Source organism: Apium graveolens, chromosome 1, assembly GCF_009905375.1.
Source record: "Apium graveolens cultivar Ventura chromosome 1, ASM990537v1, whole genome shotgun sequence".
Classification (NCBI taxonomy): Eukaryota; Viridiplantae; Streptophyta; class Magnoliopsida; order Apiales; family Apiaceae; genus Apium; species Apium graveolens.
The window spans coordinates 179,304,936-179,326,513 of record NC_133647.1 but is presented as its reverse complement, the minus strand read 5'-3'; the positions used below and the strand labels follow the sequence as shown (position 1 = coordinate 179,326,513).

Below are 21,578 nucleotides of genomic sequence, written 5' to 3'. Positions count from 1 at the left end.
GCAGAACTCTTCCATAATCAAATTCTTGAACTCAGTGCCATTATCACTTCTTATGATTTTCACAGAGTCTTTAACAAATTTATCCAGTTGTTTGACATGATCAATCAAGATAGATGCAGTTTCACTTTTTGTGTGCAAGAAATACACCCATGTGTATCTGGTGAACTCATCCACTATGACCATATCATATTTCTTCTTTGCAATAGACATGACATTCACTAGACCAAATAGATCAACATGTAGTAGGTGATAAGGCTCAAGAATTGAAGATTCAGTCTTGCTCTTGAATGAAGATTTTCTTTGTTTTGCCTTTTGACAGGAATCACAAAGGCCATCAGGAGCAAATACTGATTTTGGCAGTCCTCTCACAAGATCTTTCTTGACAAGTTCATTTATATTGTTAAAATTTAAATGAGAGAGTTTCTTGTGCCAATTCCAGCTTTCTTCAATTGATGCTCTCCTTAACAGACAGATTGCAGAACCATCAAAACTTGTTGAAAGCTTGGCTTCATAAATGTTACCATGCCTGTATCCTTTCAGAACAACTTTGCATGTAGATTTGCTCACAACTTCACAGTGTTCTTCACAGAATAACTTTTTCAATGATGACATTTCCAAGATTGATATTGCCATATCCCAGAGTTTTTCCCATGTTGCCATCTCCATAAGAAACACCTGGGCCAGCTTTCTCCACAAAGTCTGATAGCAGGGCTTTATTTCCAGTCATATGTCCTGAATATCCATTGTCCAGAACTAGGATGTTTTTCCTCTTGCCCTGCAATCACAAAGACTACAAATGATTAGTTTTAAGGACCCAGACTTGCTTGGATCCTTTGGCCTTATTAAGTTTGTTAACATTTGCAGCAGATTTAACATCAGAGTTTATATTAACATGTTTCTTATCAGAATTTACAGTATCAGACTTTGCATCAGAACTTACACTAGAAGGAATAATGCTAACTTTCTTTAAAGAAGGTTTATTTGATAATAATCATAGTACAAACTATGATATTCCTTCAAAGTATAAATGGAATGCCATAAACTACCACAATAAAAATAAGGATTTTGTGGCCTATATCTAACAGACTGACTCTTAACTCCTGATTTTGAAGGTAAGGAGTTTATGTTTTTATTCTTCCTGCAAAAAGAAGCTAGATGGTTAGAATTTCCACAGTTATAACATTTATTTCTAGGAGCATTAGGAACAGGCTTATAATCATTGTTTTTATTCATACCTTCATTTCCATTCCTATTTTTCCTTGGTGGTTTTACCTTGTTTACATTCTTAACATCTTTCAGCTTATGCTTAAGCTGCTTCTTTGTCATTAAGCCTATATTAACTTTAGTTGGCTTATCCTGTTTTGGTTTGTCAGAAGTTAATTTCTCTTTAACTTTTGATTTATCAATATCAGACTTTACAGCTACAAACTTAACATGATTTACCTTTGGCTTTTGTCTAACAACTATAGGCTCAATTTCTACAGTTCCTTTATTATTCTTATCATCTCCATAACCTAAGCCCTCTTTCCAGTTTCCACTACTTAACAAATTCTGAGTTGTTCTTCCAGAGTTAGTCCAAGTCCTGATAATCTCTCTTTCCTTTTCTAACTCAGTAATATCATCAGTATGAAAAGCATAAGTTGTTTGAGGTACCTTTAACTCAGCAGCTTCAGAACTGCTATCAGCATTTGCCATCAAAGAATAGTTCACCTCACTTTCAGAATCTGAAGTGTCTGTCCAGCTTTTCTTCTTTGTGACAAGTGCTTTGCCTTTGTCACCTTTTCCTTTCTTACAGTCAGGAGATATGTGGCCTTTCTCACCACAATTGTAGCATTTAACATTTGAGTAGTCTCCTCTGTCAGACTTTCCAGCTTTGCCTTCAGATTTTATGAATCCCTTCTTATCAGAACTTCCACTTTTCCTGGAAAACTTCTTTCCCGAACTGAATTTCCTGTAAGCTGTCTTTGTGATACATTTCACTATAAGAGCACACAATTTCATCATCTCTTCATCAGCATCCATCTCAGATAGACTTTCAGTTTCTGAATCCTCATCACTATCAGAACTTGATGACTCAGTATCAGACTTTGTGATGAGAGCCTTTCATTTGCCTTTTTTTGAGACAGCCACTTTAGGGGATTCCTTCTCAGCCTTAAGAGCAACTATTCTTGACTTTCTCCCATGCCTCTTGCTTCTTTGATCCATCTCAAGTTCATGAGTTTTGAGCATACCATAAATTTCATTAAGAGTAGTTTCATCAAGAGCATAGTTGTCTCTTATAGTAGTTGCCTTCAAATCCCAACTTTCAGGAAGAGCTAAAAGGAATTTAAGATTAGTATCTTCAAGGTCATATTCCTTATCCACCGGTGACAGATCATTAAAGAGTTTGACAAATCTGTCATATAAACCAGTTAATGACTCATCAGGTTTTGAGTCAAAGTGCTCATACTCTTGAGTGAGTATAGTCCTCCGGTTCTTCTTAATTGAATCAGTTCCCTGACATCTTGTCTCCAAAGCATCCCATATCTCCTTTGCAGTCTTGCAGTTAATTACCCTGTTTGACATGACATTATCAATGGCACTATGCAGCAAATATTTTACCTTTGCATCCTTTGCAATAAATGAGATATCTTCAACTGTATATTCACTTTTCTCCTTTGGTACAGTCTGTGCTGGCTGATCTGCAACTACAACAGAGAGCTTGGTTGGCTTATGTGGTCCTTCATTAATTCTGTCAAGGTATTATGGATCTGTAGCTTCCAGAAACATAGACATCCTCACCTTCCATATGGGATACTCAGAAGTATGGGAACCCTAATAGTCTCATATCGATTATGGATTTGAGTCTTTGGAGTTTCTTCAGTTTTGGTGGGCTTGGTTAGAGTTTGCGTTTCTTCAGACATGATTGTTTTTGGATCTTTGCTATATGTATGTTAACAGATTTCTCTGATACCACTTGTTAGGTCACACACACTGTAGAAGGGGGTTGAATACAGTGTTTACTACAATCAAATCGAATATAAGAACTCAAGTAACAGAACACAGATTTTATTCAACATAATAAACTCTGTTACAAAGAACTGTTCTCTCTCACTGATGAACAAATTATCACGAGAGCTGCTAGGGTTACAATGAATAATATTCTCGAATTAGATAACACATCTAGTGTAAACCCTATGCTGTGTTTATATAGACACACAGTTACAAGATAATCTTCTAATTGATATCGAACATAAGTCTGCATCCTAAAATATATCAACTAGTTATCTTTTCTTCCAAGTATTCTATTCTTCATAGAATTCTTCTTCATGCATATCTCTTCTTGTTTTAGTCTCGATCTTCTTTCCTTCAATCAGCCGCCTTCCTTATCTAAAAGTCTCCTTAAATCCTGATATTATCTCCTGATAAATATCTTCTGATAACTTAAGTTCTGACAACTTAAGTTCTGATATCTTAAGTCCTGACTTCAGTATAAGTACTGATTTCCAGTTAAGTCCTGATTTGTCCTGTTATTTAAGATCTGAAAACTAAACACAAATCATCATTAGATATGGCATCACAAATATATCTAACAGAGACGCAAGGGGTGATTAGGCAAGGCTGTCGTCGTCGTATAAAGGATGGACAAAGTACTAAGATTTGGCACATACCATGGTTACCAAGCCCAGAAAATGGGTATCTTACAACTGAAATGCCAGAGTACTTGGAATAGAGTATGTAATTTATTTGTGGAAGATCGTAGGGAATGGGATGATGAAGTTCTTCGTGACATCTGTAATGAAAGAGGCATAGATCTTATAAAGCAGGTGCATATATCACAACGACAAAGGGAAGACTCGTGGATGTGGCTACTTGATGACAAAGGTGAATTTACAGTACGAAGCTGTTATAGAAAGTTAAGGGGGGAAAGTGAGTGTCCAGATAGAAATTTTTGGAACAAGGTGTGGAAATTACAGCTCCCTGGCAAGGTTATAAATTTTCTATGGCGAGTGTGAAATTGTTTACCCACTGCTGCAGCTTTGGTGAGCAAAAGAATAAACATCACTGCAGTTTGTTCTTGGTGTCAACAGGCTGTGGAGGATGACAAACATATCTTGTTTCAATGTGGTTTTGCAGTTGAGTTATGGAATTCGGTTGGACTTAGTAATTTAGTCATGACAGATGGTAATGAATCAGTTTTACAAGTGTTTAAACGGGTGCTGCAGTTAGGAAGTGCAGAACAGATTGCTATGGTTGGGGTGTTGTGCTGGATTTTGTGGAATAGGGGGAATAGTAGGGTGTGAAATCGTGTAAACAAATCAGTGTTTGGAGTAAGGGCGCAAGCATGTAATATGATTGCAGATTGGAACAAGTCAAGGGAGGAAAAAAGTGCAGGCCTGGGGCATCAAACGAATGGAATCAGGGTATGGTGCAAACCACCAGATGGGTGGATTAAAATAAACTCGGATGCTGCATGTATACCAGGTGCATCTCAGGTCGATGTGGGGTGTATTGCCCGTGATGACTGTGGTCGTTTTCTTCGTGCTAAAACTGCTGTGCTTCAAGGCCAGTTTCAACCAAGGGAGGCGGAGGCAATCGGGTTGAGGGAGGCTTTATCTTGGATTATGCCATGGAGAAAGACCAAATGTATCTTTGAATGTGATGCTAAAATGGTGGTGGATGCGGTGAATGGTGGCAGTGGTAATTCTTACTTTCATATGATTATTGATGATTGTAAGGATATTATTAAACACTTTGATGAAGTGTTAGTAGGTCTGCGAATAATATAGCTCATTTGTTAGTAAGGGCTGCTTATTCTACGTCAGGTCTGGAGGAGAGGAGTGGATAGATATTGCTCCAAATTTCATTATGTGTAATCTAGCTTCCGAGGAATTTTAATTTATGCAAGTACGTACGTTTATTTCAAAAAAAAAAAAATTATATATAGGAATTTATTTTGTGCGAGTTAAAAGCGCAGCCCATGTTATTAATAAAGTAAATATGGCCTACATAAGCAAGCATAATTGGAGAAGGTTAATATTACTGATTGTTTTATGTCGACGTTACGTAACAAAGTAGGGTTTTGTGAATCGGCGTTGAGTGTGGGGTTTACGTGCGCATGGCAGCTGATTTTTCATCGTTGCCTGGTCATATTACAGAGAAGATCTTTGTAAACTTGTCATGCATAAAGTCTACTCTAACATGCACTTCCGTCTGCAAATCATGGTATGCTCTAATAAAATCTCCTCAGTTTATAGAATTTCACCTCTCGAATCCAAATAATAACAAAAGAGAGCTTTCTCTTTGCTCTTATAGTGAAGATCACCCTCGTTTTTCAGTACAATATAATGATTGCGGAACACTTCGAACGTATCATGATATAAAATTTCCCCGCAATATTGAACGCGTTTCGATAATTGGGAGCATTAACGGAATAATTTGCTTCAAATTTACTACCAAGTTTGATGTTCGTCCTAGGATTATATGTTTATGGAATCCCTCTATTCGAAAGTTCAAAGATCTCCCGAAACCTAAATTTTACGAAAAGGATGCTGGCTATGGATTTTGGTTCGACAGTAAGGCTAATGATTACAAAGTCGTTAAGATCAACCCTACAAAGACATCTAAAGTTGAGGTGTATTGTTTGAGTACTAATTCATGGAATTTAATCACTACTAGGGGTCCTTATCTAGGGATGTATGATGGGGATTTGATAGTACATGTAAATGGTACTCTTTATTGGCTCTGGGGACATCTTACTTGGAAATTTATCTCTTTCGATATAAATACGGGCAAGTTTAAAGAAAATGTAATTTGGCTAGAAGAGAAAGGTAAATCAAGGTTTGTTCTTCTTACATCAGAAGCTCATAGTCATAGTCTCACTGATCTTTTTGTTTTACGATATGAATGTATTCCGTGTGGTAAGTATGTGACTCGTGATGTACGGGTGTTTGACGGGGATTTGAACCAACTATACACGATTGAGTTTGAAGGAAGCGAAACAGGAGCTTCTCTAATAGGTGTTAGAAACAACAGCAGTGAACTTCTGTTTCAGAGGAACAAGCATCCGCAGATATTGGTATGTAACGTTGAGGACCTTAAATTCAAGGATTTCTGTTCATCATCTCTGCGTTGTATTAGTTGGATGCGGCCTTTTGTCGAGACACTTGTTCTACTTAATGATGGAGACTCTGACTACTGGACTGGGGATGCTACGGCGCCATGTTAGTAGCTCTGCTATTATTTCCTGTTTTCATGCTCTGGAAATGTTATATGTTATTCATATGTTATGAGCTTGAGCTAATGCACAATCTGGACCAGATTTCTTTTCACAGGTTTCACAGTATGTTTGATTTGATAATTTGTCGTAAATCTGCATCTTCCCCTCTCTATGGATATCTTTGTTTTGTTTTGTTATTTGGAAGGAAGTAATTGATCTCGGGTGATATTTTTAGTATTATTTTAAAAGATAGCAGTTTTAAAGAGATATTGAATGGCGACTCTATTTCCAGAATGTTGAACCAAATATATAGTACTACAAATTTGTTATGTTTACCACTGGCATTATTATTATCAATAAATAATTATCTGCAGGTTTTGGCCTATGACTAGAAATCTATCTCATTAAAATGATAAATGCTTTAATTTCACACAAAGGCACAACTTCAACAAACCCCATTACGCTCTGCTATAAATTCTACCATTCTACATGATGAAATCATTCCCTTGAGAGGCATCGAATATTCAAGAAGCTGAGAGGTCAAGTGTATAAGAAGCCAAGTCAGAGCTCATTATCTGTAAGAAGCTCTCCTCTATACACTGAAAACTGATCTTCGCAGTGTTCAATGTGCAATCTCTGTTGGCATCTGCGGGAGTTTGCGCACACACACACACACATATATCCATACCCGAAAGCCTGTGGCAACATTGCAGCAAGTCTCGGCTGTGCCATTCATTCTCCCTTAGTTGATGTTGTTTGGGAATGTGTGGGTGCAAGGAACTTTGTTACTGCATGCAAATTGCATGGCCTCTGGCAGCTTACTTGTGGACATAAACCAGATCTCCCTGCATCCAAAAAACCAAGATAGTTCCATGTGTTTTTACTGTGCAAACAACAACTTAAGAACTCGGGTAAATAAAAACTCAGTAGCTTATTTATACTAAAAAAAATTGCTTTGACACTATATAATTGTAAGAAATTTACTAAAGATAAGACTTCCTCACAATGTTAACTAAGAAGCAAAAGTTAAAAAGTTATGATCATAAATTATTTCTTTTTGATAATTATAATGATCATAAAGTTTGAATAATACTCCCATGTGCCTTTTTAGTAGGCTCTCTTAAGAACAATAGCATCTTAAACAAAAATTCAACTTCTATATTCTCATTTCAGTTCACAAATTTATTGGATTAGTTTAATGTTTTTGTGTAGAATAGACAGTGGGGATAAGAACTAAAAGACTAAGTTAGTAATACATATATTAAAAGTAGAGATAGACAACTAATAATGGAAAATTTTATTTTACTTTTTTGCAATAGCAGCGGAGGCTACTATTTGGGGATGGACAGATTAGTGACATCTCCTTGAATCTCGATTTACAGGATGTGAAATTAATGATCAAATTGAGGATTAAATCACTAAAGTATCAAACAATTATCACCTGCCAAGTCTCATTACTGACGTCTGAGACTGTTAGTAAAAGCCTATGGTGGTGTCCAGAACTACTTTGTATCTATACCAGTTAAGTTGCCGCCCTTCCAAGGCTTCCAAGGCTGGTACACCAAAAACATAGGGACCAAAACAAGTAAGGTACACCATTATAATTGACTAATTATATGCAACTTCCAAAGTATTATTGCTGATTTAAGGGTAAGAGATAATGCCAATAAACACAATTCATAATATGTTCGCATCAAATAATACCTAATAGTCACCAGGTCCGCAAGACATTATCTTCTTAATATTTTAGCTGATATTGATAACTAATATGCAGTCGTACTGTGAATATCAAATACCAAAACCCGATCACCATATATGCTACTTTAAGCAATTATCATCTTGTGCAAAATGATTGCACTATAATGATTAGAAAACTACGCACTCCACAATATGAGTCAAAGATCTTCATAGACTAAAATGGTGGTAGTTTCAAATGTCAATACGAGTCGATGATTAATAAACCATGGTGGTTTTGATACTAAACACAAAATCCTCTATAATTTGACAAAATAAAAAAGCTTAGACTGTACTGTAATTTGAAGCCTGCTACGAGAATTACTTCTGTTCTAGACTGAGCATATACATAAACTGTATGCATACATATATTGCATGAATCAATATGTGTGTGTATGTGTGTCACCTGAGTATCATCAGAAATTCCATCACGCACTGCAGCTGAACCATCCATATTCACAAGAATCTTGCTACTGTTTTTTCACCTATCCATGATGGAAGCTCAAAGAGCTCGATTTCATGTCCTTTAGTTTCCAAGTTATCAAGACACACACAGACATCAGTGTTGTAATAGATGTTGCTTTCCTCGTGTCCATAACCCACTATCAGCAAGGATGGACTTGGACAGAGCCAAGGGTGTGCAACGTTGAACGTTGCCCTGAATAAAAAAAATGTGCAAATTTTTATTTTTTTTTCAAATTTGTTAATTACAAAATTAAATACTCATACAGACATGTTTCTTTGATAATTAAATGCCACTGACTTCTTATCACCAAAAAGGAGAAGAAAAAAGGAATTTTTGAAGACAACGGAAATCTGAATTTTATTAGTGCAAAAGTGGAGTGTTTTGCGGCTTGAAAGTAGACAAAATGAATGATATTTTTAAAATGCCTAGGCTTCAGGTGCATCTGTGTAAGTATGAATTTGTGATACTTTTGATTTAGTCTTTCAAGTTCAATTAGTGGTCCTGAGCACTGACATTAATTGATCGAAATGTGTTTCCATGGATTCTTTTTATAGCTTATAGCAGCTTATAGCAATATGATGAAAGATAGTACATATGATCACGTCAGTAAATGCATAACATGAAATATTGCTTTGCAAAGAAAGTAAAAAGTAAAGATAGATGAATATTTCACTAGTACCTGCTTTTTTGTCATCCATAATGATATTCCTCTTTCTTCAATGTATTGCAATTGTCTCTGAGCAGAGAAATAATCATTTCTAACATATTCATGCATCAGACACAACTTGGATGCATGATAATAGGGCTTCGGATAGAAGTAGAAGACTTTCAAATTCATCTGCTAGATCTAATCTGCAGGGTCCAAACGCATTTACAAGTTACTCCGCATTTCAATTAAACTGTTACCTATATCCATTCTCATCTTTCTTGCTACTGCAACCTCTCTAATATGTGATGAAGTTTCAAATTCTCCTATTTCAGAGTAAAAGTTAGAAGCTTGCAACCAAATTTCAGGATCCTCGGGCTCAAGGTCCATCAGTATATTTGTTACTCTCCTACCAACATCCTCATTCCGGTAGATCCTACAACTTCTCAACAGCGAACTCCATAGTACAGAATCATCCTTAATTGGTGCTTGTTTAAGAAGCTCTTCTGCATCTTCCAGCAACCCTGCACGTCCAAACAAATCAACCATACATGAATAATGCTTTTGGTCCGGATGTATTCCATGAACAGTTTTCATCAAATCAAACACCATTTTTCCTTCTTCAACTAGTCCTGAATGGTTGCATCCATTTAATACGCACAAGAATGTAACTTTATCAGGTTTCACACCTTTTTGGGTCATTTCTTTAAGCATCTCAAGGCCTTGCATTCCCATTCCATTCCTGGCATATGCATTAATGATTGATGTGAATAGTATGACATTTACTGAGGGAAGTTCTATAAATATCTGATGAGAGTGTTCAACATGGCCAGATCTTGAATATGCATCAATTAAAGAGCAGGAAACTGCCGATTCGGATACAAACCCTGATTTTATCACACAACAATGCAGCATTGTGCAGCCCATAAGGCTAGCACAACTGGAAATCGATAATGCTTTCAGTGTCGTAGATACACTAACTTCATCAAATCTAATTCCCTGGGAAAGCATCATAGCAAAGAACTCAACGACGTCCTCAACGACGTCCTCAACTATGTTGCACTGCAACAGAGATGTCATCATTGAGTTGCAAGATTCAAGACTGATCTCAGGATCCCCTTGAAATATAGACACTGAACTCTCAATCTCGCCACATTTCCCATACATATCAATTAAAGCGGATTGCACATAAGCACTACTAAAATCAGACCCTGTTTTGATGACAGAACAATGTATCTGATTCCCTAATATAAGATTCTTCTCCTCACGACATAGAGTTAACAATCCCACAAAAGAACGCACTGATGGCTTCTTCCCACAAAATTGCATTTTACTGAAGTGTTCAAAAGCTTCAAATGAGAAACCATCATTTGCATATGCAGAGACCATTGAGTTCCATGAAATCACATCCTCGGGTAAAATAACTTCAAATGCTTTCTCAGCATCATTTAAATATCCGCAAGCAGAATAAAAATCAACCAAAGCATTCATAACAAATATATTCACCTCACACCATCCATTCTTCACCACATAACAATGCAACTGTCTTCCTTCCTCAACAAACTCCTCATTTCCACACCCACGAATTATATAACAAAACGTAAGTGCATTACCCTTAACACCCTCCTTTGTCATACTCCCAAAAACTCCAAACAACTCATCTATTCGACCCGAATCACAACATCCCCGCAAAACCAAATTCCAAACACCTAAGCTCCTCTCATGCAAACCACTAAACAATCTCATACCAACATCAAAAAGACCCATACGCATATAAATATCAATCACTGCACTACAAACATACACATTCAAACTAAACCCAAGAACAATCGCCCTCGAATAAATCTCAAGGCCTTGTCGATACCAGCCTGCATTACAACACACACTCAACACAGATGAAAAAGTACTTGAACTTTCACAACACCCCTCAAACACCATATCTCTATACAATAAAAGAGCTTCTTCATAAAACCCACGTTTATTATACCCAGATATCATTGTATTCCAAGTTACAACATCTCTCACACGCATTTCATCAAACAGTCTGTGTGCATGGCTTAAAGATCCAAACTTTACTTGAAAATCAATTTCTTTGTTATATGAATATATAGTGTCTCTTTCATTGGGTTGAATGTATGTATCTAACTGTAATGAAGTTTGTGGGATTGTCATTGGGTTGTTTTTCCATGCAAAAGTTGTTATTGCTCGGCTTAAATTTACAATCTTTTTGCTTTTCATAACTCACCAGGCAAGTTCTAAATATTCCTGTTTTTTATACCACACTCGTAACACGCATTATGTTACCCCGCATTACCTATGTATTCCATTCTAGTTTTATATATTGAATGTGTCGGGAAAAAAAGTTTATGTAATGAAGGTGGTTTTTTTTTGCTAAACTGATATTTATATAAAGAAAAAGGCCGTAACCAACTGAAGATATGTGGGCCAATTGGGCTAGAGCTGAGATCATTTGGACCGTCCACCAATTCACAATTACAAGCCCAAGTCAAAGTGATACCCCATACGAGCCTGACTATATATACTGATTTGGTCTACTTCAACAGAGGTCAAAAATCAGTTGTCTTTTACGGTTCATTTCAATTCCTGTATTTTCAATTCAGTACTTCTCAATTTTGTTATGTCTTGTACTTTTCATTCTGTCAATTCCATTTCCTTGTTCAGTTTCATTTGATTACTTTGCCCTTATTTTATCAGTTATCGAACATATATAAAACATGAGTTTCCATGAATATTTTCAAGTAGCTGATAATCTTTATGGTTCAAATCCTTTTAGTGGTTTCAAAGAGTTAACCAACCCTCAGGTTGGTTACAATTGGTATCAGAGCCCGTGTTCCTCGGATATGTCGGTGAATAATTTAGGGGTTACTGCACCATGTTATCCAGCTGCATATTCTTTCCCCCAACATCAGGTGAGTAACCCTGGCATGTACTATTCACACGAGTATGAACCACCACCCACAATTACATCGGAATCATGCGTTTCTGAATTATGTGCGTATCAGATGTTTGATACAAGTTCTAAAAGAGAATATGTTTTTGCTGATGAAAATTTTGACACCACCAGCGTAATTACTTCGCCATATACTCTGACATGTCATACACTCTCTACTGGCCAATTTTATTATGCTCTTGAATCAACAAGTCCATTAACAACTCCTTGTTCTACTGTTGCATCCGGCACTGAATTGATTTCTGTTTTCAATAATCATGAATCTGATGAAGAATTTACGAATATAAATGAAGTCGTGAATAGTGTTTCTGTACTTGTCGAAACTGATGGTTATAAGGAATTTGAAGATGGAAGTATTAACAAAGGTATGGGGGGACAGACAGGCGAGGGATTAAACGGAGAAATTAATATCACTTTAGAAGATGTGGTTAAAGATGATAATATTGAAAGAAAAGCAGTAAAAAGCGGTGTTGAAGAAATTGAGATTGATGAAGATACGGGTAATGGAAAGTTAACAGATCTAATTGGAACAGTAAGTAGTTTGGACAGATTGACAAATAACTTTGATGATTCATTTGTGATGGACAACTTACTAATACATCAAAATTCAAGCTCTATTATCGAGTATGTTGAGGATTTTATGCACGTTAAAAACAGGGCGGAGTTTATTTTTAAGCGTGATTTTGATGATAATCTTCTTGCTTATTGCTTTGTTAACGGCCTAAACGAAGAAATCAGAGAGGCTCTTCAAGTATGGTCACCTCGAACTTTACAGGGGTCAATTGATTTGGCTAAATCTTATCAGGTTTTATTGTTTGCAGAGCGATTACTGGTTGATGTTATAGATATTAAAAATGAAGGTAGGGGGTAACTCATTAACGGTGTTTCTGCTAAAACTTTTAGTTGTAAGGAAAGTGAAGGGTATAAAATCATGACGTCAGGGCCCTTGAAAGTTGCAGGTGTACTAGGTGACAATCTCAATTCTGTTGTATCGATACTACTTGTTACTGAAGAAATACCTCTAGTTGTTCTTACTATGATGAGAGATGTGATTCAAGCTTACTCTTGCAAGGGAATTAAAAATGATGTTCCCATCATACCAGCTCGTTTGATGTTTGATGATAGTTCTGGAAGAGATGAAAGGCTTAGCAAGGCGGGGAAGATAACAAAGCTCCCAACTATAATGGTAATTGTTATTTATTGGGGAACTCTGTCAGGGGATTGTGGTTTTTCTTATTATCTTACCATGGGAAAGAGAGTTACGAGAAAAATACCTGAGATGAAGGGTAGGCATGCCAATCTGATCCAATTCAGATTTATTGAGCTCAACATAATGCCTTTTTCAAAGAGTATGGAGCTAGTAGAGAAATTTTTTATGGGAATTTATGGAAATGCAGTTTATAATGGCAAAATGAATGGGAATGTACTCATTTTGGATCCCGACGGGGATGTACATAACAGGCGGACATGTCTTAGTAGTCCGATTAAAGAAAACAGAAGTGATAGGAATCCTAAAATACTTGTTAGAATTAATGATTCACAAAAGCAAACAACCAGGAATGTCAGTGATATTTATAGCTTTACCATGGTGCAGATTATCAGCCAGCCTAGAGCAGTTACACTTGTAAATTTGAAGGGCAACACTGTGAGAGTGATATTGTTGGAACTAAGAGCTTCTTAGAAGAGGAGGGCAAAAATGGTGATACGAAAAGGAATGAAGAGGAGAATGGTGGTAAAGAAACAAAGAAAGATGAGGATCAATTGGTAAAAAGTGATAATCAAGATATTTATTTCGGTGAAGCAGATGTGAAAAATACAACTGATTTGTTTGTGAAGACGCTCGAGGAGGGGAAGCTTGAGACATACTGGAGCGAAATGGTAGATGCTTTTAGGAGTGTTCTTGTAGTTAAACTAATGAGCAAGAACATTATCGCGATTAATGTAAGGCAGGGAACTACAAAACTGTGTTTGGCATTTGACATTGCTAGTTGTGAACCACGCGATGTTACAAGGTCTGATTTACTTGCTGGAGTCATGTCAGTATACACTAGGGACCGGCTGGTGGGGTTGTTAAAGTGGATTCATGGATGCCAAAATGGAGGCATTGTGAGGTTGACAAGAAAGGATTGTTTAAAGTTTTTTTATTGTCTGTGCTACCCTCATGATTACCAAATTATATCTATTCCCAAGTTTAAGGTACCAGTTATTAAGAGAATGACTAGTGCTTGGTTTTGGTGTGAGATAGCACTAGTTTTTGATCCTGGAAATTTGTTGTCTTATGGTGCGACCTTGGTGAAACTTATTGCTGCTACAATGGATGAGCATAAAATCTTAATTAATAATATCAGTGTTGCTCCAGGTGAGTTGCAAAAACTTTTGCTATGTGAATGGCTTGCTATTCACCATGATTCTAATTATTTTTCTTGGAGCTTGGAGAAAAAGTGGAAAGATTATATTCCAAGGATAAGGCATAAGAGTTTCGGTAATGGTATTAGTAAACCTAGTGAACCTGGAGAATCATTACCTACTTGCTTAGCCTCAACTAATGTTATAAGGCTAGCCTCTGCTTGGTATTGGAGTGTCACTATATTAGTTTTTGATCCTGGAAAGTTTTGTTGCTTGTAATGTACTTGTTGAAATTCAATTATCCTTGAGGACAAGGATATTTTAAGGGGAAGGAATTGTAACCAACTGAAGATATGTGGGCCAATTGGGCTAGAGCTGAGATCATTTGGGTCGTCCACCAATTCACAATTACAAGCCCAAGTCAAAGTGATGCCCCATACGAGCCTGACTATATATACTGATTTGGTCTACTTCAACAGAGGTCGAAGAATCAGTTGTCTTTTACGGTTCATTTCAATTCCTGTATTTTCAATTCAGTACTTCTCAATTTTGTTATGTCTTGTACTTTTCATTCTGTCAATTCCATTTCCTTGTTCAGTTTCATTTGATTACTTTGCCCTTGTTTTATCAGTTATCGAACATATATAAAACATGAGTTTCCATGAATATTCTCAAGTAGCTGATAATCTTTATGGTTCAAATCCTTTTAGTGGTTTCAAAGAGTTAACCAACCCTCAGGTTGGTTACAAAGGCTTACATGGATATACAGCAAAAAGAGCTATCTCCAAGTAATCTAGAGCAGATTACAAGGAGAAAGCTTTCCCGAAGAGACGGGGGGCCAAAGGCCAAGAACAACAGGGGACAAAAACAAGCCTGAACAGCCTACTACATGAACTAAAGAACTAGAAAATCCAAAGATTACAATAGGAATTTTGGAGAACCATGCTGAGGAAGCCAATTTAGCACGCACTTGTATTTTAATGCCATCAACCAAAAGCACCGTGTTCTGTAAGCCACAATCATACAGACTTGAATTTCGCTCTCGCCATAGAAAATAGGCAAAGATCTGCAGAAACAGCAGAGTAATGATACGTTTTCCTTCATCTTCGATCTGACCAGCCATCACAAGAATTTGAGTCCTAAGAGAAACCCCCCCTGCAAACAACCATCTAACTGCATCGGAGAAAGGATAGCCTTGAAAACAAACTGCGAGTAAGGACAATCCACGAACAAGTGAGAGGAATTCTCCTTTCCAGAAATACATAAACCACACTGCTTGTCTTAGTGTAAAGTCTGTCATGACAAAGGAGCCAATTCGTATGAGCATAACGAATAACTCCTTCCTTAAACCATACCGCACGAGTCCGAAGCGAGTGCCAAATTGTAACCGTGGAAATTTTAAATTCACCACCCCAAGAAACCCGATCCAGATTCTGAAGGTCGAACCCCGGATCCACAAATTGATCTTTCCAAACCAAGAAGGTCCTAGAAGCACGATGCTGACTCATGTTGACATCTGGAAATACCCAAGAACCCGAGTCAATAAAATGACTGACTGTAGCAGCATGGCTCGAATGCAAACAAGTAATCACAGGGGTCTGTCGGGCCCAAAGCAATAGGCGAGCCGTTAAACCAAGGATCAACCCAAAAATTGAAATACGAACCATTGCCAATCTTGTACCTCAAATGCATTTTTGCAACGCCTCTCAGATTCAAGAGACGCCTCCAGAAGCAGTAGCAATCAGAAGGCACTTTCATAGTCCAGAAGTCATTCTTTTTCAGGACTGTGGTACGGGCCCAGTGGACCCACAACGAGCCCTTATTAGCGACGAGGCGCCATAGATGGACCAAGATTCCAAGCAAGTTTAGCACCACCAATAGCCGTAGAGTTTCCCTTCCACAGAAACCGAATACAAAGGGACGGACCCAAGCCTCTTATGAACCAACTTCGGGAGAATGAAAACATATACTCCCTCCGTCCCTCCCAAATGTTTACATTTGTGTGGGGCGCGGAGTTTAAGAAAAATGATAAAATAGTGGAGGAAAGTTAAATAAGTGAGTAAAGTAGTGGGACGATTAATATTATATGTATAAAGTGGGTATAGTGGATAGAAGTAGTGGATGTAGTTATTTTAAAAATTATAAAAACTTTACTATTTTTGGAAAGTTTTGAAATGTAAACAATTGGATGGGACATCCAAAAAAGGAAAGTGTAAACAAATGAGAGGGACAGAGGGAGTATATTGTAGCTTTAACTTTTTTCAATATTGTATGAAAACATTAAATTTTAATAAAAATATTTGATTTGTACAATTTTGTTCGATTTTGTTACATATATATGGTCTTATAAACTATATGTTATATCATACTTTGGCGGAATTTTATTTAATAATATAATGTTCCGTTTTTCCCCTTTAAACAAAAATTTATAGGTTAAAGACTCAACTTACAAACAATAGCCAACAGGAATTTGAACAAGTTTCTTATTCAAATCATATAGCAGAACATGTTCTTTTACAGGTAGAAATTAATGACATCAGGCATTATATTATTAATATTTTCAGCTCAAATACATGATATCAACATGTTGATGCAATTGCCTCCAGAAGAGCTGCCACAAACTCCATTTGAGTTTCTTCCTTGATTTTTGAAAAAAGCGGAACATGGACGAAAAGGGATTTGTGGCCTTTCTGTTCTGCAAACAGCAGAGAGTGATAGTATACATAATTGCAGACGTAGCGACCTGCATCCTTGGAAATTGTTACAGAGTGGCCCTCCTCCTTCAAGATATCTAGGATTGCCTCGACAGAGCAACAAGTCTTCAACAAAGGAAGAGGAAATATTAGAACAATAAAGATATTAGTTCATGTACATGTTAACACAGGCTTAAGGCTGCAATAATAAGGAGGACTTTAAAGGGCAATTTTGAAGCGATTTGCTAGTGTAACAAGTTAATAACTACAGTATACAGAACTTTCTTGGTGTGAGATATTGATGTTTTGAAAGGCTACAAACATTCAAAATTATGGAATTAGTTTTTGTGAGTTTGCTGAGAACAAAATAGTGACAAGTTTGGTTAAGTACTGATATTTTCCTTGAAAATAAGATGGTTACAAGCTTCTGAGGCCACATCATTGTATTTGTAACTTGATGTTGAGACGCGAGGTCTTTCGCTCTTTCACAAAAAAACTGAGATGGGTTCTCATAAGAGCTTAATAGTAGCAGACGTAAGATGGAAACAAGTACAATAACGACATTGAAGAAGACAAATATAATTTTCAAAACTCTTTTATTGGAAAAGAAAATAAACATGTGATATATAAAGAAATTGCACATCTAACCATGAGGATAATAAAATTGCAGCAAAAGCTTATCCATAATTAGTGCAGCAATATGTAATTGATTAAGATATAGGCAGGCATCAAATATTCAGGTCTTTTTACAAAACATGTCACCTAATTGTTGTGTGTTAATACAGGTTAAGATTGTCCTGTGACTCTTGTCCACAAATCCCCTTTATTTCATTTCCAACATAGGAAAGATGTTACTATTTCACCCCCCCCCAAAAAAAAAAAAGATCATGACTCTATCTGACATCAATCCAGTAGGCAAGGATTGTTATTAAGCTTCCTTCACTGACAATGACATTTTATATAAAGTAATCTGAATAATGTCATCACGTTATTGAGTAAGCAAAGACATAACAGTGTGTGATACGGCTCAAAACAACCTGTAGTTGGCAGTTTCTCACATGTCCGAGTCGGCAAAACTTTGCTAATGTCATCTTACAGAAACACTGACCTAGCTACTTAGTGTGGTTAAGCTTCAGCAATCTGATATTTTCGTTAATAGAAAGCATAAGAACCACTATTGCTTAATATGTGTGGCTTTTTTAAAGTGGTAGGCAGTGGTTGAAATTCAAATTTTCCTTTGCCAGCTTAACATTTTCACTCTCTTTTCTCTGAAGTAGGAATTGTTATCTCAGCTTGATTATTTTTCCTTTTAGAAGATAAACACTGATCATGGAATTAGTTCATACTGAAGTCCTCTAGCAATTGAGTCTATGTTAACATTACCTCTCTTGTTTGACTGATCCCTCCGTCAGCAGGGACTATAGGCAATTGCTGCATACAATATCAAAATTTTACGAAAATGATGGTTGAATAATAAATTTAATGGACTAGTGTACTGAAATATATTTACCTGAGGTTGCCAACCTAGCTCATCTGGACAACGGAAAGTAGCTTCATTCACTGCCTGCTGCTCAATAGCAAACTTTATCGATGCACTATTCACCCCTAAGTGAAGCTTTAACAAAATCGTCAGTAAATGTTTTTTAGGGGAAAAATAGAACATGGCGTCTTCAAAATTCACTTCACAAACACTAAATAAATACCATGTGAAAGGGACCATCTAAGAAAGAATGGTTCTTACACTAAACTACTCGTTATCCGAAACATAGCACCTAGACTCGGAAAATTCTCCAAAAAGAAAATCAGAACTGAAGCAAAACATAGCTAGTACGTATTTTATTTATACATGACACTGACAAATATCAATCTAATAACAACTTTAGCTTCATCAAAACAATTTCTAGTGCCAGAATTTTTCTTCAATCTAAAGCAGAGATTAAAAACATACCCATACAACTTGTTCATTGTTGGAATCATCCGCTCCTGCTATACCTGATTCCATGACTTTGTAAAGCATAGGAAGTGCACCATCTCCTGCAGTCTCAAGAATTGTACAGCTTCCTAAAGTAACACCAAGTGGAATACCTCTTTTCTCAACATAAGTTTTGAGATTACTAACAATAGTCTCAGTAGGATTCTGTGTAACCCCTTGAAATTTCTTGAATCCTGTTACATGGATGGTCACCCGTCTTGGTGCTTCTGATCCCATATTTTACTTGCTGACACAAAATTTACTTGCTGACACAAAATAGATCGCAAATTCTTGATGATCAATATCATTAAACATATATAAGCAAATTAAGTTTTAGTATAGCGCACCGCACAACAAACCGTGCAGATAGATATCAATTAGTTTCTGACTTTTGGATTACACTGTTCATTAAAGATACTTAGTGCAACCATGCCCTCTTCTCAATACCTCAAGGTTTCACAAGAATTGGCAACTTAGCATGGTATTGAAATCTCAAATTTGAACCCTTTTACCCTTAAATTCTCAAAATTGAACTCCAGCATTAAGTTTAAATATTGTGCAAAAGCCAGGCTCCCATTAATCCACCCTTTGAATCCCGTAAATATAAAGCCTTATAGATTAATGATCCGACTAAACCATTATCCAGCACATTAAAGTTACTTGCTTTTCCTCCCAACAAAAAAAAAGCCAGTCTTGAAAAGAATTGTAGCTATCAAAGCTTATCTTCTCTTCCATATTTTTCCTTAGCCAGCCCACATAAGAATTATAAATACCATAATCCCAAGTTAGTAATACAAAATTGAAGATACATATAAGCAGACAACAAGGACATGATCTAGGTACAAGAAAACATATGCACAAGTCAAAACTTAAAAAAAATGAGCTATACGAACACATGAAATGATTTACCAAGCTCAAAGAAATAATCCCATGTCAAGAACATCAAAACAATCTAACAAATACAAAAATATATAGTGATCATAACTCATATGTTCAACTGAAAACACAATTACCTCAATTTGCGCTTTGTCTCTTTAGAGTCTAGATTACTTGTCTTGTTGAGGAGAGGGTTTGAGAGAGGATAATTTACAAAGTTGTACTAGAATTTGTTTTTGTGTTCGTGTTGTTTTTGTTTTTGCATGACTTCAATTATTGTATTACTAGACTGGGGACTCACTGCTGACGGGCCAAGCGCATTATACATTTGACATGCCTCCAGTGGTGAAAGCTCTTTTGTCACAAATTTGAAATTTTATGATTAAAATAATATTTCTTTAATATTAAAGTAACTTATTAACTGTTTAAGGGCATAAAGCTAGTCGGGAATGCATATTTATTATTCAAAAGGATAATTTTTAAGAAGATATTTATATTCAGAGGAGTGTTTTTTTTAAGAAACGGAGTAGTGTTAAGTACCCCGAAATAATTATCGTGACACAACACTAAATACGAACGATTTAATTTGCCGTGAATATTTATATACACAGGTCTTATCTTATTATATCAGACCAATTACCAATTAATCAGGTTAAGACTAAACATTTGGGAAATGTTTTGATTAGGGGTGTACACGGTTTGACCAACCCGACCAATCCAAACCGAACCGACCCTATTTCGGCCGAACCAAACCGATTTTTTTCAACCCGATATATAGTTGGGTTCAAAAAATGTCAACCCGATTTAATTGGGTTGGATATGGTTTTCGATAATTTTAAACCAATCCAACTCAACCCGATTAAAATATATATGTACATGCTAATAAGTTAATCCAAAATTATGTGTAGGCCATTTACATATATCCATATATCTCTAACTCTAAATGTAACTTATAACCTCCGTGTTCATAGTTCATTTCGTAACAATAATAGATGTTTGATTAGTGTTATATTTTTTGCATTAATGATTCATTCCAATATTTAAAGCGTAAGCAATATTATTAGTACTTTTGATGTCGAAAATTAGATGCTTAAGACTATTCAATATGGAGGATTGTAATATTGTTTTGAACTATTTTCAAGTGTTTTAAACTTTGAAACCTTATATTTTATTATAATTTTTTATATTAATTTTGTATATTTAATAAACCGATCAAACTGATCTGAACCGAACCAAACCGAAGTATACAAATTGGTTTGGGTTATAAATTTAAACGGTTTGGGTTGGGTTAAAATTTTGAAAACCCGAACTAATTGGGTTGGGTTGCTAAATTCTCTCAACCCGCCCAACCCGGTCCGTGTACACCCCTAGTTTTGATAATCAATGCAGATACCTAGCATTTCCCTTATCATTAATTACATCTTTTATGTATCCTTTGTGAATTCTAATGTATGGCTGATATAAATACATATCTGTCATCAGTATCTAGTCCTTTTTTGTAATTAATTAATATTTGGTCCTTTGTTTAGAGCCGTAATTCGGGCCGAGCGAGCCGAGTTTCGAGCCGGACGTAATTCGAGCTGAGATTAATCGAGTCGAGCGGAGCCGGCTCGTTTAGTTAAACGAGTCTAAACCTCTGCCCGAACTCGACTCGTTTAATTTCACGAGTCGAGTC

General features: G+C 36.3%; 4 protein-coding genes across 6 annotated transcripts; 2 read left to right on the top strand and 2 right to left on the bottom strand.

Moving 5' to 3' along the window:
- The first annotated feature begins 4,331 nt into the window (after positions 1-4,331).
- LOC141712305 (uncharacterized) lies at positions 4,332-4,769 on the top strand. The gene has a single exon (XM_074515190.1). The coding sequence runs from the start codon at positions 4,332-4,334 to the stop codon at positions 4,767-4,769; it is 438 nt and encodes a 145-aa protein (XP_074371291.1).
- Positions 4,770-5,098: 329 nt separating this feature from the next.
- Positions 5,099-6,208, top strand: LOC141712296 (putative F-box protein At3g20705). The gene has a single exon (XM_074515178.1). The coding sequence runs from the start codon at positions 5,099-5,101 to the stop codon at positions 6,206-6,208; it is 1,110 nt and encodes a 369-aa protein (XP_074371279.1).
- A 297-nt stretch (positions 6,209-6,505) lies between these two features.
- On the bottom strand, positions 6,506-11,320 carry LOC141672244 (pentatricopeptide repeat-containing protein At3g13880). Of its 2 annotated transcripts, XM_074478802.1 has the most exons (4): positions 9,079-11,320; positions 8,340-8,591; positions 7,641-7,752; positions 6,506-7,044 (listed from the first exon to the last, which is right to left on the bottom strand). In XM_074478802.1, exon 1 carries the CDS (start codon positions 11,281-11,283, stop codon positions 9,271-9,273), a length of 2,013 nt encoding a protein of 670 aa, XP_074334903.1. In that variant the 5' UTR covers positions 11,284-11,320; the 3' UTR covers positions 6,506-7,044; positions 7,641-7,752; positions 8,340-8,591; positions 9,079-9,270. The 2 variants fall into 2 exon arrangements, with proteins under 2 accessions (XP_074334903.1, XP_074334911.1); XM_074478810.1 differs by lacking the exon at positions 7,641-7,752.
- Positions 11,321-16,823: 5,503 nt separating this feature from the next.
- On the bottom strand, positions 16,824-20,219 carry LOC141672232 (uncharacterized). 2 transcript variants are annotated; one of them, XM_074478793.1, is made up of 5 exons: positions 20,041-20,219; positions 19,004-19,274; positions 18,566-18,670; positions 18,439-18,486; positions 16,824-17,181 (listed from the first exon to the last, which is right to left on the bottom strand). In XM_074478793.1, exons 2-5 carry the CDS (start codon positions 19,262-19,264, stop codon positions 16,942-16,944), a joined length of 654 nt encoding a protein of 217 aa, XP_074334894.1. In that variant the 5' UTR covers positions 19,265-19,274; positions 20,041-20,219; the 3' UTR covers positions 16,824-16,941. The 2 variants fall into 2 exon arrangements, with proteins under 2 accessions (XP_074334894.1, XP_074334887.1); XM_074478786.1 differs by having other exon boundaries at positions 19,004-19,293; positions 20,041-20,218.
- Positions 20,220-21,578: the final 1,359 nt, after the last annotated feature.